General features: G+C 42.0%; 1 protein-coding gene across 10 annotated transcripts in view; it reads right to left on the reverse strand.

Annotated features, from left to right (window-relative positions):
* Nucleotides 1-19,421, reverse strand: part of KDM4C (lysine demethylase 4C) — a 409,893-nt gene that overhangs the window by 363,591 nt on the left and 26,881 nt on the right. For 9 of the 10 annotated variants that reach the window (XM_057548130.1, XM_007189029.3, XM_007189030.3 and 6 more), the window contains exons 2-3: nucleotides 11,338-11,498; nucleotides 5,579-5,754 (exon numbers count right to left, since the gene is read on the reverse strand). In XM_057548130.1, coding sequence (XP_057404113.1) covers nucleotides 5,579-5,754; nucleotides 11,338-11,481 — 320 coding nt within the window. In that variant the 5' untranslated portion in view covers nucleotides 11,482-11,498. The remainder of the gene's footprint in view (nucleotides 1-5,578; nucleotides 5,755-11,337; nucleotides 11,499-19,421) is intronic. The other variant, XM_057548129.1, reaches the window with a different exon arrangement.

The following is a 19,421-nucleotide window of genomic DNA, read 5'->3' on the forward strand; positions in this document are numbered from 1 at the left end:
TTGAATTGCTATAAAATTCCCTCTTAGAACTGCTTGTGCTGCATCCCATAGGTTTTAGGTCATCATGTTTTCGTTGTCATTTGTTTCTATGTATTTTTTTATTTCTTCTTTGATTTCTTCAGTGATCTCTTGGTTATTTAGTAGCGCACTGTTTAGCCTCCATGTATTTGTGTTTTTCACGTTTTTTTTCCTGTAATTAATTTCCAATCTCATAGCGTTGTGGTCAGAAAAGATGCACGACTTCAAATTTCTTCAGTTTTCGGAGGCTTGATATGTGACCCAAGATGTGATCTATCCTGGAGAATGTTCCATGTGCACTGGAGAAGAAAGTGTATTCTGCCACTTTTGGGTGGAATGTTCTATAAATATCAATTAGATCTATCTGGTCTATTGTGTCATTTAAAGCTTGTGTTTCCTTGTTTATTTTCTGTTTGGATGATCTATCCATTGGTGTAAGTGGGGTGTTAAAGTCCCCTACCATTATTGTGTTACTGTCAATTTCTCCTTTCATGGTTGTTAGAATTTGCCTTATGTATTGGGGTGCTATGTTGGGTGCATAAATATTTATAATTGTTATATCTTCTTCTTGGATTGATCCTTTGATCATTATGTAGTGTCCCTCCTTAGCTCTTGTAACAGTCTTTATTTTAAAGTCTATTTTATCTGAAACGAGTATTGCTACTCCAGCTTTCTTTTGATTTACATTTGCATGGAATACCTTTTTCCATCCCTTCACTTTTAGTCTGTATGTGTCCCTAGGTCTGAAGTGTGTCTCTTGTAGACAGCATATATACGGTCTTGTTCTTGTATCCATTCAGCCAGTCTGTGTCTTTTGGTTGGGGCATTTAATCCATTTACATTCAAGGTTATTATTGATATGTATTTTCCTATTATCATTTTCTTAATTGTTTTGGGTTTGTTTTTGCGGGTCTTTTTCTTCTCTTGTGTTTCCTGCTTAGAGAAGTTTCTTTAGCATTTGTTGTAAAGCTGGTTTGGTGGTGCTGAATTCTCTTAGCTTTTGTTTCTCTGAAAAGCTTTTGAGGGACCTCCCTGGTGGCACAGTGGTTAAGAATCTGCCTGCCAATGCAGGGGACACAGGTTCGATCCCTGGTCCAGGAAGATCCCACGTGCCACGGAGAAACTAAGCCAGTGTGCCACAACTACAGAGCCTGTGCTTTAGAGCCTGCAAGCCACAACTACTGAGCCCACGTGCCACAACTACTGGAGCCCATGCTCCATAACAAGAGAAGCCACTGCAATGAAGAAGGAAGGCAGCCAAAAATAAATAAATAAATTTTTAAAAAAATAAAATAATTCTCTTTAAAAAAAAAAAAAGAAAGCTTTTGATTTCTCCTTCGAATCTGAATGAGATCCTTGCTGGATAGAGTAATCTCGGTTGTAGGTTTTTCTCTTTCATCACTTTAAGTATATCCTGCCACTCCCTTTTGGCCTGCAGAGTTTCCACTGAAAAATCAGCTGATAACCTTATGGGGATTCCTTTGTATGTTATTTTTTGTTTTTCCCTTGTTGCTTTTAATATTTTTTCTTTGAATTTAATTTTTGTTAGTTTGATTAATATGTGTCTTGGTGTGGTTTTCCTAGGGTTTATACTGTATGGGACTCTCTGTGCTTCCTGGACTTGGGTGACTATTTCTTTTCCCATGTTAGGGAAGTCTTCGACTATAATCTCTTTAAATATTTTCTCAGACCCTTTCTTTTTCTCTTCTTCTTCTGGGACTCCTATAATCCAAATGTTGGTGCATTTAGTGTTCTCCCAGAGGTCTCTGAGATTGTCTTCAATTCTTTTCATTCTTTTTTCTTTATTCTGCTCCTCAGCAGTTATTTCCACCATTTTGTCTTCCAGCTCACTTATTCGTTCTTCTGCTTCCATTACTCTGTTATTGATTCCTTCTAGTGTATTTTTCATTTCAGTTACTGTGTTGTTCACCTGTTTGTTTGTTCTTTAGTTCTTCTAGATCTTTGTTAAACATTTCTTGTATTTTCTCAATCCGTGCTTCCATTCTATTTCCGAGATTCTGGATCATCTTTACTATCATTACTCTGAATTCTTTTTCAGGTAGACTGCCTATTTCCTCTTCATTTACTGGGTCTTGTAAGTTTTTACCTTGCTCCTTCATCTGTGACATATTTTTTTGCATCTCATTTTTTTTTTTTTAAATGAGTGGGATTGTGTTCCTGTTTTACTGGTTGTTTGGCCTGAGCCTTCCAACGCTGGAGTTTGTAGGCTATTGGGTAGAGCTGGGTCTTGGTTGCTGAGATGAGGAACTCTGTGAGACCTCATTTCGATGAATATGCCCTGGGGTCTGAGGTTCTCTGTTAGTCCAGTGGTTTGGACTCAGAGCTCCCACCGCAGGAGCTTCCCCCCGACCCCAGGCTTGCAAATCAAGATCCTGCAAGCCGCATGGGCTGGCAAAAAAAAAAGAGAGAAAATAACAAAGTAAAAAATAAAATTAGACTAGGAAACTAACAGATATGTTAGAAACAATGTAAAAATAAAAATATAGATGAGTCAACAACCAGAAGGTACATCAGTACCACAATAGTAAAAAAGAGGAGGAAGGAAAGGAAAAAAAAAAAAGTGGGGGGGTGGCCTTGGCTGTGGAGAGCGGGGCTTAAGCAAGGGTGAGGTCTGGGCAGTGGGTGGGGCTAATGCTCAGGACCCACAGGTCTGGACAAGGCCCTGGGGGCTGTGGGCGGTGGGGCTTAGGCTCAAGGAACAGAAGGGGCCCAGGCATGCCCCCCCGATCCCTGGTCTCAGAGGGCAGGGGACCTCACCTGGGAGCCCAGCAGGCTTCCTGGGCTCAAGTGGGTGGGACAAATGCCCTCCTCTCCTCTCCTGCACCTCCGGTCTGGGATCTGGGAGGGTCCTTCCCACCTGCCTCTCCTGATCTCCCTGGCCTCCCTCCTATGCCCCCAGGGCCAATATGGCCGGTAGGGTGGGGGGGGCACCTGGGAGAGCAGGGGACCAGCCTGGGAGCTCAGCAGGCTCCCCATGCCTGAGTGGGCAGGGCAATCGCCCTCCGCTCCTCTCCAGCTTCTTCTGGAGGGCCCCTCCCACCTGCCTCTCCTGATCTCCCCAGCCTTCCTCCTATGCCCCCAGGGACCCACGTAGCCTGGAGGGGGGTTTTGTAAGCTATTTAATACTTTAAGAATGACTCTGGAAATAGTCACTAGAAGATGGAGAACAGAATATGGTAAACAGTTTATACTTATAAAAAGTTGGATAGGGACTTCCCTGGTGGAGCCGTGGTTAAGAATCCACCTGCCAATGCCAGGGAAATGGGTTCGAGTCCTGGTCCAGGAAGATCCCACATGCCATGGACAACTAAGCCCATGTGCCACAACTACTGAGCCTACTCTCTAGAACTCACGAGTCACAACTACTGAGCCCACATGCCACAACTACTGAAGCCCGCACACCTAGAGCCCATGCTCCACAACAAAGAAGCCACCGCAATGAGAAGCCCACACCGCAACAAAGAGTAGCCCCCTGTTGCCACAACTAGAGAAAGCCCATGTCCAGCAATGAAGACCCAACGCAGCCAAAAATTAATTAATTAATTAATTAAGTTAAAAGAAAAGAAAATATCTTTCTAACGCTGGGTTAGGAAAAAAAAAAGTTGGATAAAATTGCTTCTGCAATCTTGTTTTAGCATTGAATTTATTAAGGAGTTCTTAAAGAGTATGAAAGCAAACAAGCCTAGTCCATGATAAAAGTTTCACATTCTCAATCAATGAAATCTGAAACAATGAGGCTTTACTAATGCCTATGAAAAACAATTCAATTGTTATAAAGCAGAAACTAACACACCATTGTTAAAGCAATTATACTCCAATAAAGATGTTAAAAAAAAAAAATTCAAGAGGGACTTGAATTAATTATAAAATGTCTAATTGCTTTGGATTAGCCAGAATGCTCCATAATAGGAACTTCACACAGGAAAAAGATTCTTCAAGTACCATCTAGTGCTTACTATGTCAAATATAAATTTTTTTTTTTAAAGATATCAACTAAATTTATCCGGAGGACTTAATCTCATGAATACCCATCCAGAGAATTTAGACACTGATGTTTTTTGGTTGGATGATTGGTTGGTTGGTTTTGGGGGGGTATTTTTTTTTCCAGATTAATATTTTGATCTAAGGCCTTAACCACCATATCAGAAACTTTAAAAAAAATGGGAGGGCAATTTAATAATAATCATAACTGTGATAGTTTCTAAAATATAGCCACAAATTCTTTGATACACCTCCCTTCAAGACTTACAGCTTAATTCTCCTCCCCTTAAGTATGGGCTGCATTTGGCTTATAACAAATAGAATATGGCAGAAATGACAGTCAAGAAACAGGTCATGAAAAGACATTGTGTCTTCATCTTGGTAACTCCTGGATCACTCGCGTTGGAAGAAGCCAGCTGCCACAACATGAGGAGCAGTTCATGTGGCAAAGGACTCAGGACTCCAGCCAACTGCCACGTAAGGGGAGCAATCTTGGGAGAAAATCTTCTAGTCACAGTCAAGCCTTCAGGTGACAGCAGCCCCAGCCAACTTGAATGCAACCTCAGGAGAGGCCCTGAGCCACAGCCACCTGGCTGAGCCACTCCCAGATTCCTGACCTTCAGAAACTGAGATGTTAAATGTTTATTGATTTAAGATACTAAGGTTTGGGGTGATTCATTAGATAGCAGCAGGTGACTAACACAATAATGGTGGCCCTTCAAGTCATTCAAGGATTTTCTTTTTAAATTACTCATCTTCTAATATATATAACTTATCATTTAAGACTTAAACATTGTTGGGACTTCCCTGGTGGCGCAGTGGTTAAGAATCCGCCTACCAATGCAGGGGACACGGGTTCGAGCCCTGGTCCGGGAAGATCCCACATGCCGCGGAGCAACTAAGCCCGTGCACCACAACTACTGAGCCCACGTGCCACAACTACTGAAGCCCATGTGCCTGTGCGGGAGTAGTTACACCATGGAAATAGGCAAGAACCACAAGTCAAGGTTCCCCCACCTCCCCGGAAAGTTGTTGGAGCCCATGCTCTGCAACAAGAGAAACCACTGCAATGAGAAGCCCGCCCACCACAATGAAGAGTAGCCCCCCGCTCGATGCCAACTAGGGAAAGCCCGTACACAGCGACGAAGACCCAACGCAGCCAAAATTAATTAACTAATTAATTAATTAATTATTAAAAAAGAGGAATGCTTTTTAAAAAAAAAAGACTTAAACATTGTCACACACAGAAGATAATTTGCCTAACAAAGATGAATCAAGTATAGAATCAAAATCTCATGGCAACTAAAAGGTAGGAAAAAAAAATTTACAAATATTATGAATAAGATGATAAAATGAGGAACAATTTCCCTAGCAGTAAACTAAAGTAAGTAGGCAGGCAACCACCTGAAAAACAGAAAACAGTAACAGTTAAATGAGGACTGAAAGAGATTGTGCAGAAGACTCCTGCTTTTCACCACAAGCTCCCATCTACTTGGTTTCTTACCATGTTCACCTATATCTTCGAAAGAAATAAAAATAGTAAACTGAATCTACTCACTTGCCACTGTTGGCCAGCTGCCTGAACTCCTTCACTGTCATGGCTTTTTTCTGGATGTTGTATTGAGTGAACAGTCCTGACTGCCCTGTGACCATCTGCTGAATTGGCGCTGGAATAAGCAAATTGTCAATGTCATCATAGCACTGCCTTGGCTTCCACTCCTTAGGAGGAATCACCTAAAAGTAAAATAATAAAAGATTATTTGGAAAACATTCCAGGTAGTTATTTAGCTTTCCTATTCCAACAGAATACAAGTGAAGAATTTCTCAGCATTTATACGACAAATGTGTAAAAGAACTGTGAAGATTCACATTAAAGGAAATGCTTGCATTCTCCCAAATAGTCACCTTACTGACATGACTTTTTTAAAACAGCAAAATTTACTGAGTACTCACTATACAAAATACTGTACTTGTATTAACTTATTTTTTAGTGGCTACTGTTAACCTCTCTATTTTAAAGGTAAAATTGAGAGACACACAAAAGTAAAATAACTTGCTAGAGTTCAAGTGCTGTTTATAGTACCATGAGAAAAATAAGTATTGGTTTAGTTGATATCATTTCTTTAAACACCTCTCACACAATATGGCAAATCAGAGTGGTGTGCAAGTAAATGTTTAACCAACAACTTTCTGGGGAGGTGGGGGAACCCTGATTTGTGGTTTTTGCCTATTTCCATGGTGTAACTACTCCCGCCATGGCCAATTTGAGCTTACCAATGTGATTTCACTGAACATGGGGTTGGAAAAGATGTGCACTCTCAATTCTCATGTGCCTGTATGAAGTAGCTCAGCACACCACTGCTTTCCCATAATATTTCAACACTTAATTACTAACAATGAAAAGATCATCAACAGTAAAACCAAAAATACATATACATATGATCAAAAATTAGAAGGAACAAAGTTATGAATTGAGTCATGGTTTATAGCTGGAATTTATCCACCTTTAGAAGTTATCCTAATTTTTAGAGACAAACTTCTTTTAAAAACTTAATTGTAAAATATAGATAGCACACATACAGAAAATGTATAATCACAAATACGTAGCTTTGTGAGTTATTATAAAGCAAACACCAGAGTACCCACTGCTCAGGTGTGAGAAGTAAGATGCTGCTGGCACCCCAGAGGTCCTGGTACCCTCTTCCAAATACATCCCTCTCTTACTCAAAAGGTGGTCACTATCATGGCACTTACGCTATTAATCTCCTTGCTGGGCTTTATAGTTTTATGTCTGTGTGTAAACCCTAACAACAGTTTTTTAAATGTACAGAAACATAAGCATCCATATATACATACATTCTTTATCTTTTATATTTTACTCAATATTTTTGTGAGATTCAAATATGATGACCAAGGTAACTGAAGTTCATTGACTTTCATTCCTACTTAGTATGCCTTCGTATACATATTTATTTGTAAGGGTGACTACTTGGTGGTCACTTGTTTTTTTCTAATTATTGGCAACTGCAAACAACACTATTAATATTGCTGTATGCATCTTCTGCTGCATGTGGGCACACGGTTCTCTAAAATACACACATGCACATACCCTCCTAACAGTGAAACTACTGGGACATAGGATACGTACAGATCAAATTTAATCGTTATTACCAAACTTTTGCCAAAGTGGTTGTACCATTTCGTACTCCTGCCAGCAATGTGTGAAAGTTCCTGTCGCTCCACATCTTCATCATCACTTTGCATTGTTGATCGTTTAAATTTTAGTCTTTCTGGAAGGTGTGTAATGGTACTCAGGTGTGGATTTTATTTGCACTTTCTGATAACTAAAGAAATCTCTTCATATATTCACTGATCCTACAGATATCCTCTTTCGTAAAGTGCTTATTCAAGCCTCGTGCTCATTTTACTATTGCACTGTCAGTCTTTTTCTTATTAATGTATAGAGATTCTGTATATAGGCTGGTTATTCTTAGAAGAATGTGTGTGTGTGTGTGTGCGTGTGTATTTGCAAATATCTATATGTATGTGTGTGTACATATATCAAATATCTTCTCTTACCCTGTAACTTTCCCTTCAACCTTCTAAACTGTATATTTTGATAAACATAAGTTCTTAACTTTAATATAATCCAATTTCTTCATTTTTTGCCTTGATCTTCTGTTTAAAATATATATATTTTCCTACTCCAGGGCATGAATACATTCTATTTTGTTTTCTAAGAGTTTTAAGGTTTTGTCTTTCACATTTTATCTACACTGCACCTGCAACTGGCTTTTGTGAAAGGTTTAAGTCAAGCTTCATCAGATGAGAAAACCTGAAGTCGGGGAAGGAGTGACTTGGCCAATGTTATACAGCTGATAAACGACTCTATTAATTCAAAAAAGAGGTGGGGGGAGCAGTCAAGTCTAAAATTAATTTAATTTTCATCAGCAATATGGCAATATTATACATTTTATTTTCTCCAAGGTATGTTAGCTTAAAATGAGACACATACTCAGTATTTTAAAAAGCATACGGACAATCGCACCAAATGGATATGGATAAACATACTACATTGTCTTGATCACATATTGAAAGGGGAGAGGGCAGTATTTGAGAGTGTTATAAATACTAACTATTCTTCATCAGAAATAAATGTGAGTATTCCAAAATATAAAACATAGATTTATTCAGGCTCCTGTTTAGAAATATATCTACAATCAAAATCAATATTATGTTTAGAGTTAAATATTTTCCTGTGTTGTGAAAAACAAGGCAGTTGTTCACCCCAAAAAATTTTGACGAAATTTTCTTCTCTAAAGTTAAAGAAGGAATACATTTACAAAACTCTAAATATTACCTTTGTGAATATTTTGTGCATGTGTTCATTTACTTCAGTTAAAATGTTCAGACAGAACTTTAAAAATCTGTAAGTTCAGGTCTATGACAAAAATCTTATTTTTTAACTATAATTTTAAATCTTAACACATCAGATTTTCTTACATAGGAATCGTAAGCACACCATACTTAGGACTTTATATATATATATTTATATATATATATTTCATATTACCATTTCCCCGACCCCAGCCTGGGCCCTATACCAGCAAAAATTGTCCAGCTAAAATCTGTATTTGCACTACTTATCCTGAAATATGTTGCTATTACTACCATCTACCAACTGAGAAAGGAGCAGGAGGAGGAAGGGCAGTGCTTCTTATACTCTTTCTTCACCTTTGGGCACAGATAGCTATCTGCACCCCCCAGGCTACTTGTGAAGCTCTGTATTATGCATAACCTCAGGCCCAGAACAGGCTATGTCCAGAACACTGCTGCCGAAGAATTTAGCCATTGCTCGTATAATAATGCTTCATCATAACCTTTCTCCACAAAAACAGTACAAGTTTTACATTTAAGGACACTGTCACTTTTCACTTTCGCAACTGGACTACCAACTTTGTAGACAAAAAGTCAGGGTGTCAAATCTCTCACTCTGGAAAAAAAAAGTTAAATCTAAAGTATAAATCTAAAAAATGTTATCAACCAGACTACCCTGATGGCGCAGTGGTTAAGAATCTGCCTGCCAATGCAGGGGACACGGGTTCGATCCCTAGTCCAGGAAGATCCCACATGCCACGGAGCAACTAAGCCCCTGCGCCACAGCTACTGAGCCTGCGCTCTACAGCCCACGAGCCACAACTACTGAGCCCGCAAGCCACAACTACTGAGCCCACGTGCCTCAAGCTCATGCTCCGCAACAAGAGAAGCCACCGCAATGAGACGCCCGCGCACCACAATGAAAAGCAGCCCCCGCTCGCGGCAACCAGAGAAAGCCCACGCACAGCAACGAAGACCCAACACAGCCAAAAATAAATTAATTAATTAATTGATTTTTTTAAAATGTTATCAAGCAAGACAGACTGTAATCTGAGGCCAAAGTCACTACTATTGGAACTTCTCAACCACTTTCTTCAAATCATAAATTAAGACCAATTCATTAAATGGTGCATCAACAAAGAATTTCATAGGTGGTTCTGTTCCCCAGGGCTAGCCCTCAAAGTAAACTAGCAACATTAATGCAGTTTTTATCTTTACAATTTGATTTGATTTGGTGTAGTTTTATACATTTGCTATTGCTGTAACTTCCAGAAAAAGAAGGAAATCAGGTGAAACTGGGTCCATGTGACTTGATGTAAAAGATGGCAAAAATGACTAGGAATAAAACAGTTTATTGTATTCCTAGTATAAGTAAAAGGAAATTACCACAAGATTGAATAAGTAAAAGGAAATTACCACAAGATTGAATAAATGAGGAAATTACCACAAGATTGAATAACTCCAGCTTTGTCAATGAGTCTCACTTAAAAAAAAAAAAGTCTGGACTCAGGTGTGTCTGGTTTAACATTCAGAAAACTAACTGTAGTTCTCATTAATGTCATTCTGTCAGAGAACACCCAAGGCAGCACAGGTGTCCTCTGTGTGCCTGCAGCTCCCTTGTGAGGCTAGTTGCTGCTTCCTCTTCTAAGGTTACTAAACGTGCCCCCGACCACAGAACATTCACTAATCCCAGTGGAACACAGTAAGATATATGTTTTCAGGCAACAAAAGAGGGAGAACAACAGGACAAAGGGCTGCATTCAGAGCCCAGAGAAGAGGACAGACAGTCACCATAACACCCCTCTGCCCAAATAAAGCCCAAAACCTTGCTAACCGGTTCATTTTAAGTTTATGATCAAAATTGTGTGTCAAATGATTCTGAAATATCATTCTCTTCAACTTAAGCATGATTTTTTTCCTCCTCAAAGACAACCCGGAAATGTTAAGGTTCCAAAAATGAGATCTTTAAGAGCAAACCTAATGAAAAGATTAAGGATAGCTCATCTGAGAAATTCACTATAAACCTTTATCTTCCTTTTCTCTCTCACCCACCCCTAATCAACTTTCACTCAACTTACTATCCCCAAATTTTAAACCTTTTCTAGGAGTGACTTGAACCATACATATCAAAGAACAGACTTCAAGGCAGAGATGTCAGAATAGTCCAAGGTTACAAGCAGCTGCGTCCAGATACAGGAGGAGGACTTGAACACCAACCCTTGCAGTTCTGCAAGTTCTCTCCGAGGCTACTGTCTGCTCTCAATGCTACTGGACCTTCCAAGGAGATGGGGTTCCAAGGAGAACCCGTGACGAGCCACAGTAGAGAAGGCTCTGCTGGGGCTCAGGAATTTATGTGGTGATGCCAACAAGTCTACAGAAACCCAGATTATAAACTTAACATTTAGAACAATAACAAAACGAAGCAAGTATCAATAAAATCTATTCTTGAGGAAAATTTTAAATTGAAATAGATTTCCATTATAGAAAGATACACCTATCTCAGGTTAAATTCAAATCTAGACAATCTCTCTTTCAAAGCTCTAACTCTGGGCTTATGGGGGCAACCCTGCAATGCAGTCCTCAGCGCCTTAGGAACCACCCTTATGTCCCTGAGCACATCACAACTACCCCTGACAAGACTCCCTGCTTCTGCTCTGCCTCCCCCTCAAATTCATTCTTCATGTAGAAGCCAGTGTGATCTTATCAAAATAATGTCACAAAAATAACAAATAAACAAACAAGCAGCCACCATATCCTCCTCTCCTCTACTTTAAGCCTATCGATGCTTCCCACTGCATTAACTGCATTAATGGATTAACAAGAACAAAGATTTTGCAAATGTCTTCCTTTGGAAGAAACAAGTTTCCACATCAAGAAGACTAAGCATAACTGAAAGTCCAAGTGATCATTTTCTGGCTTGAAAGATCTGAGGATAATCACCTTTGCAAGACCCGCTCGATGGGCTCCTTTAGACTCCATGTATGCGAGGTATTTGTTGAACTCCCGGAATTCCTCCATGCAGGGTCTGAAGGTCATGATCTTACAGCTGGGGTTGAGCGGACTCTCCACCTCGGCCACCTCCATGATGGCTGGGGCAGTCTCTGCAGAGAAGATGATGCGGGCATCAGTGCTGAGTTATTGGGTGGTGAGGTCAGTGGTCATTTCTCCCAAATAGCAGGTAAGCGCCCCCAGCAAAAACTCTTTTAGTTACTTAACCATTCCCTTCTACCACCCTGTTAGGGAGACTCCCTCATCTCTCCCCAGACTCCTGAAAAGAAAAACTGCCTCTAGTTACTCCTCCTCCCAAGCTCCTATTCCTGGCATTAAATCACTGACCTAATTATATTGCTCTCCTCCTCAGAGTCCTTCCTAGAAAGAATGAATTTTCTAGGGACTTCCCTGGTGGCACAGTGGTTAAGAATCCGCCTGCCAATGCAGGGGACACGGGTTCGATCCCTGGTCCGGGAAGATTCCCACACGCCGAGGAGCAACTAAGCCCGTGAGCCACAACTACTGAGCCCACGTGCCACAGCTACTGAAGCCCGTGTGCCTAGAGCCCGTCCTCCGCAACAAGAGAAGCTACTGCAATGAGAAGCTCATTCACCACAATGAAGAGCAGCCCCCGCTCGCCACAACTAGAGAAAGCCTGCACGCAGCAACGAAGACCCAATGCAGCCAAAAATTAATTAATTAATTAATTTTTTTTTTAAAAAAAAAGAATAAATTTTCTAACTTTGCAAGTTTACAGAAGGTGTTGTTCCTATGCACCAGCTCTGAAACAGACTCTCATCCATGCACCTGTGTAAAGGCCTGGTGCTGGCTGAGAGGTTAATGGACAATATTCCACATCCCCAGCACAGGGCTTACTCAGGTGCGCTTCTACTCGTCGTGACATGCTTTCTTATAATAACTTACAAACTATCGTGTCCGCAAAACCACCGGACACCAAGCTAAAGTACTGGAGACACAGAAAGGGGTAAGGTTGTCTTCCAAGCTCACTGTTTAGAGGCCGAACAAACTTCAATACAAAACTATACACAGGAAGGAGTTACTGACTCCACCTGAGTTACTCAGAAATGACTTCCCCAGAAAGAGGCAGAGTTAAGCCACATGAGAAGATGCAGAAGTTTGACAGATGAGAGAAAGAACACTTTACATGGTGAAAATATTTGGAAGTTTGCAGGGATGGAGAGGGGAGGTTAGTTTGTCTGGAGCTAGAAAGAAAAGATTATACAGGAGATCTAAGTAGAAAAGTAGGCAGTAGTAGTGCTGCGAAAACACAAACTTAATCCTGCTGTCGATGAACAGCATGATTCCTTCCACAAACATCTATTGAACACCTACTGTGTGCCAGGCATAGGGAATGCCAAGGTGATAAGGAGCATGGGCAGGCATGCGTGCCTCAGGAAGGAGTCCAGCCCCATCCCACTTCCAGATGCAGCAACACTGCCTGGCATCCAACAGCTCAGACAGCAAATCCTCTCAGAACAAAGCTTTCCTTGTCTCATCTTTTTATAATAAATTTAATCTGCTTGACAAAAAGAGAAGTTGGGAAGGGATGGGGTAGATAGCGGGGAAAACATGCAAGGGGATAATAAGAAGTTAAAACAGATCAGGACTACAGATGATGTGATCATCATTTACTGAAGGTTTAAATGAGCGTCTATCTCACAAAGTGCATGTGAGGAGGGAATTCCCTGGTGGTCGAGTGGTTAGGATTAGATGCTTTCACTCTGGGGCCCCAGGTTTGATCCCTGGTTGGGGAACTAAGATCTCACAAGCCATGCAGCGCGGCCAAAAACAAAAAACAAAAAAACCAAGTGCATGCAAGGAAAATGAGGTACATCAAAATTAAACCCTGCCAACCCTTCAGGAATTTATAAATTTGAAAATACTCTGTGTGGAGATATATTAATACACAACAGAAAATATTCTGTATTCTCCCTGCCTCAGAAAGGGGGCATGCAAATTAAAAACCTTGTACTCACCAGCCACTTCCCTTCAGGTGCACATGCCCAAATCCATGGGCTGCAGGATAAAAGTCTCACCTCTATACAGGATACACATAACCCTCTAGAAGCATCCAGATCAGGCCCTTGCAAGAACTATCATGGCCTCGTCCACCACCACAGCCTGCATTACACTGTATGCTCCAATAATACTCATTGATTTTTGCTTCTCTAAACAAGTACAGCTCCCTAGGCCTTTGGCCAAATTATTCTCTCCTGTTGGAGGAGCCTTTACCTGTTTCCTCACCTTTCAAACTCCTGTCCACTATGGAGATTCCCAACCCTCTGCGGCAGGCCTAGGTGAGCCACCCTGTGTTTCTCGACCTCCCTCTCTGCATTTCTCTTACATCAGCTGCCTGTCCCAATGGCACCTGCAACCAAACACTGACGTCCAAGCTACTCAAGGGAAAGGCAGGACCTCCATCTCTTTAACCCCTGGCATCCCATCTGGTACCCAGCCTGGCTCATAATATCTGCTGCAATAACTATTTGCTAACTGAATGAAGGAATAAATGCCAAAATGTCATTGAAGTATTTACATTAAATGATACCAAATGCAGGAAAAAAGAAAGCATTGGCCCCAAACATGGAAAAGTTACTTAGAAAACAGATTCATTTGACCAGTAATATTACCAGAGTAATAGAATATAAAAATCTGAGCAGTGAGAAAGGGGAAGAAGTCCCCAGAGCACCTCTTAGAAACATCTGGTACATGGAAGGCAGCCTTACTTTCCCACGGCTGAAGAACAAGGGCGGCCTGCCTCTTTCTCTAGGCAAAGGGCTTGAGAAGTCACTAAAGAAAATTTGGAAATTCAGCTGGTCATTCAACAACAAAGTACTGAGTGCCTGACTGGTGGGTGGATATTCAGAAAGGAATGAAACAAAACCCTAACAGTAGTGGAGTGAAACAGACAATAAATAATAAGTGCTATGAAGAAGTAAACCAGGGTAGGGGCACAGAGTGCAAGAGGAGGGGTAGCTGCTTCACACGGGGTGGGCAAGGGAAGCCTTTCAGAGGCCTGAAGGAGGAAATAAACCATGGGATATCTGGAAGAAGAGCATCTGACGCTGAGCCAACAGGAAGGAGCCTCTTGGGCTCTTCAAAGAACAGCAAGAAGTGAGTGTGGTAAGCAAGGGAGAGAATGGTAAGAGAGGACATGGGGCGTGGGGTGAGAGGGGAGAAAAGGGGTTTGGTTTTTACTCTAAATGAGATAGAAGTAAACTTGAGCTTCTTCCCCCTCTTGTACATCATGTTCTAACATGTGTTTCCCACCAAGGGGATGACATGGCTTTCTAAGGTAACTGTTCTGGAGAATGTTAAGCAGAGAAGTGAGCTGACTCATCCTTCTGGCTGTTATATCAAAAAAGGACAAGGCTAGAAGCATGGAGGCAATTTACACAAATCCAGGCAAACTAAAATGGTGACTTGGACCCGGGGTGAGCAGTGAGAAGTGGTCAGATTGCGGATCTCTTCTGAACAAAATTTTGTGATAGAAGTGAGAAACAGAGGAGTCAAGATTTTGGTCTAAAAAACAGAACAATGGCTCTGATAAGAAACTGAAGCAGGGGCTTCCCTGGTGGCACAGTGGTGAAGAATCCGCCTGCCAATGCAGGGGACACGGGTTCGAGCCCAGGTCAGGGAAGATCTCACATGCCGCGGAGCAACTAATTTCATGTGCCACAACTACTGAGCCTGTGCTCTAGAGCCTGCGAGCCACAACTACTCAAGCCCGCATGCCTAGAGCCCGTGCTCCACAACAAGAGAAGCCACCGCAATGAGAAGCCCGCACACCACAGCGAAGAGTAGCCCCCATTTGCCGCAACTAGAGAAAGCCCACACACGGCAACAAAGACCCAACAGAGCCAAAAAATAAATAATAAATAATTCAAAAAAAAAAAAAGAAAAACAAGCAATGAGACTGTTAAGATATGCAGCAAATACATAACAATCAGAATTAAACCCTCACCCTTGATCTAGCGTGCTAACTCATCTGAGAAGTAAACTTTGCCTCTTCCTAATGTCACTACTTCCTTGATTACACAAAACCAGTTCTACCTCCAAATCAGGTACATTTACTAAAGACCTAGATAGCTTATATTTAGACCTTTTCAATCTATAAAGTTAATATATGATCATGACAAAATTTAAAACATCAAAGTATCTTAAGATTTAATGTTAATCCCACCACCCAAATCTTTGCCAATATGACAGGCAAAAAAGTCTGGTGCAAAGTTTCATTTCTTTGATTACTAGTGGTATTGATCATTTTTGGACATTTATAACCATTTTCATTTCATTTTGGGGTTGCCTACATACCTTCTTTACCCTTAAAAGTTAGTTTATAAATTTTCAGTTCCTTGAGCTTTTCCTAATCCACCTTTATCATTATTAAACTTAATCATGTTGCTAGGATCAAAATTCCCAGACCCGCTTCTCTCTCTTTTACCTTTATTTCTCTGAGCCAAGCAGAAAAGAAGGTTTAAAGTGCTGTTGCAATAATGTTTCCTAGTTGGAGACATATTTTGCAAGAAACATCTCTATGATTTTCTACTGAAGGTGATGCAATAGACATTTTTTTTTAATGCTACGCCTCTTTACAGACTGAGTCCCCAAAGTGAGTGACAACAATATCTGTGATGATAACTTTGTTATTTTGCCTCTACAGAGCTGGCCTTCAATGTTTTCGAGACCACTCAAACCAAATAATCATATTTATAGTAAGTACCCTAAGAACTTTTTTAATGAACTAAAGATCTTTTTCATTAAGTGGAAACAAAAACAAAAACTCTAACACTAATTCATACTTAAACAACTCACCCAAGCCTCTTTCCTGAAAAATTTTACCTTATTATGAAGGGAAAACATCTACTCTCCTTATTCTAATAATATATCTCTATTTGGTAATAAAAAAGAAACTAAGGCTGAGGCCTTCCTGCTAAATGTCAATCTATAGCCTATATTGCTTTCCTTATATACACCTGTACTTCTGACCTGTGTCCTGTTGTTTAAACAATTTCTGTGAGAAGAGTAAAAACTGATGGCTCTCACCATGGGAGTATTAGTTTCTTAGACAATGCCTGCCACAGAACTGGTCTACACTGAAGAGGACACTTGAGGATCTACTATAAAGCACAGCCCCCTGGGAGATACAGCACTCACCAGTTAAGCAGATAATGCACTTGGTTAGAAAGAAAAAGAACCGAGGGACAAATACCAGCTGGGCTAGTGTTCGAAGAGAACTCTGTTCCCGCCTCCCCCTGGCTCCTCATGAGGACTTACCCAAACTCTGGAGGCCATCCTTTCCAGTCCTCACTTACTTCTCCTTTCCTACAGTGAGATTTTAAAAAGAAATTGAGCAGCCAAGGCCTGGACAGAGCAGGTGCTACTACCCTGCTCTACTCCAGTCCCTGTGAGCCAGGTTCACCGGAGGGAGGGCCTAGGCCCTACCTGAGGCAGCTGGAAGTCTGGCCTTTCAGTTCCAACACTGCAGCTCACCCAGCTTGGTTTCACAGGGAGCTAAGTAAGTGTTTTCTTTGCAGGCAACCTTGGTGAGGCATTGTTATGGGTTGAATTGTGTCCCCCAAAAGACATGTCAAAAACTAAACCCCGGGCTTCCCTGGTGGCGCAGTGGTTGAGAATCTGCCTGCCAATGCAGGGGACAAGGGTTCGAGCCCTGGTCCGGGAAGATCTCACATGCCGCGGAGCAACTGGGCCCGTGAGCCACAACTACTGAGCCTGCGTGTCTGGAGCCTGTGCTCCGCAACAAGAGAGGCCGCGATAGTGAGAGGCCCGCGCACCGTGATGAAGAGTGGCCCCCGCTCGCCGCAACTAGAGAAAGCCCTCGCACAGAAACGAAGACCCAACACAGCTAAAAATAATAAATAAATAATAAATAAATAAATTTATTTTAAAAAAAATATATATATATACGAAGACCAGTAACCATGTTGCTTAATCAGGCCATGCCCAAATCCTTAGGTGGAAGCACTAGACAAAACAAAAGGTTACGGTAACAAATGACAGTTACTCCACTTTCTAGCAATTCAACTAAACTGACATCACAGTGGTAATATCAACCAAAGAAAGTGGCATCTTATACAAAATTACCATCACAATGGGAGTTGAACTAAATCATTTGGTATATTTCTTTCAAATTGTGACTGTCTTCACTTAAGAGGCAACCAAGTAAAGAGGCAAGACCCGACATTAAAGTCAAACCAGTCAGATTCTAATCCCTCCCACATGCCTCCTACACTTAATAGCTGCAGGGCATCAAGAAAATTACTTAAACTATGCCTGATTCCCCATCAGTCAAATGAGATAACACTACCTCCTCTACAGCACTATGATGGGGACTCAATAAGTTGCTAAATATAACACTTTAGCACACTGCCAGGCTATAGTGGGCACAGATGTTGGCTTTTAAAAAACAAACAAAAAAAAACCTATTCAAATTAAATCTCTTCTATTAGCTTCTTCCCCACTGCCTACAGACATGCTCAAATCTCTCCCATATAATTCTTAAAGGCTCCCTGTACACCATGGCCCCTCCTACATAGACCTCAGCTACAGCCTTCAGCCTTCTTTACCCAACCCTCATAGACAAAACCCAACAGAGAATAGCCTACACTCATTTTATCTGCTTCATCTATTCAATCTTCAATCCCACTGCAATCTGACATCTCCATGCACCAGTGCATTGAAATCATTCTGGAAAGGGTTGCCAGTGACTTTCCAATTGCTATATCCAATAATGTTGTTCTTAATCCTCTGACCAACCTCTCTGCAGTCTTTTTTTTTTTAAGATTTTTTTTTTAATTTTTATTTTATTTATTTATTTATGGCTGTGCTGGGTCCTCGTTTCTGTGCGAGGGCCTTCTCTAGTTGCGGCAAGTGGGGGCCACTCTTCATCGCGGTGCGCGGGCCTCTCACTATTGCGGCCTCTCTTGTTGTGGAGCACAGGCTCCAGACGCGCAGGCTCAGCAATTGTGGCTCACGGGCCCAGTCGCTCCGCGGCATGTGGGATCTTCCCAGACCAGGGCTCGAACCCATGTCCCCTGCATTGGCAGGCAGACTCTCAACCATTGCGCCACCAGGGAAGCCCTCTGCAGTCTTTATAACTGGACAAGTCCTCTCTTGCCACAGCTTCTGGGGATGGTGGGACATACACCATCCCCTTGTCACTCTCTTATCGTCACTCCACTTTCTGGAACTGCTTTCCATGCTCCTCTTCAGCCAAACCCCTCACTATTGATAGACTGCAAGGTTCTTTCTGTGGTTGTCTTCCCTCTACACCAGACACAGACATTATGGGAGGGTTCATCCACATTGGCCTCAACTGTCCTCACCAATGCCTCAGAAATACACAGCAGGGCTTCCCTGGTGGCACAGTGGTTAACAATCCGCCTGCCAATGCAGGGAACATGGGTTCAAGCCCTGGTCCGGGAAGATCCCACATGCCGCAGAGCAACTAAGCCTGTGCGCCACAACTACTGAGCCTGCACTCTAGAGACCTCGACCCACAACTACTGAAGCCTGCGTGCCTAGAGCCCGTGCTCCGCAACAAGAGAAGCCACCGCCCTGCGCACCGCAACAAAGAGTAGCCCCCACTCGCCACAACTAGAGAAAGCCTGCACGCAGCAACGAAGACCCAACGCAGCCAAAAATAAATAAATTAAATAAATAAATAAATTTTTAAAAATCGTATTAAAAAGCTATTAATGAGGGCTTCCCTGGTGGCGCAGTGGTTGAGAATCTGCCTGCTAATGCAGGGGACACGGGTTCGAGCCCTGGTCTGGGAAGATCCCACATGCCACGGAGCAGCTGGGCCCGTGAGCCACAATTGCTGAGCCTGTGCGTCTGGAGCCTGTGCCCCGTGACGGGAGGGGCCGCGATAGAGAAAGGCCCGCGCACCGCGATGAAGAGCGGTCCCCGCACCGCGATGAAGAGTGGCCCCCGCTTGCCGCAACTGGAGAAAGCCCTCGCACGAACCGAAGACCCAACACAGCCAAAAA

Source organism: Balaenoptera acutorostrata, chromosome 6, assembly GCF_949987535.1.
Source record: "Balaenoptera acutorostrata chromosome 6, mBalAcu1.1, whole genome shotgun sequence".
NCBI classification, from domain to species: Eukaryota; Metazoa; Chordata; class Mammalia; order Artiodactyla; family Balaenopteridae; genus Balaenoptera; species Balaenoptera acutorostrata.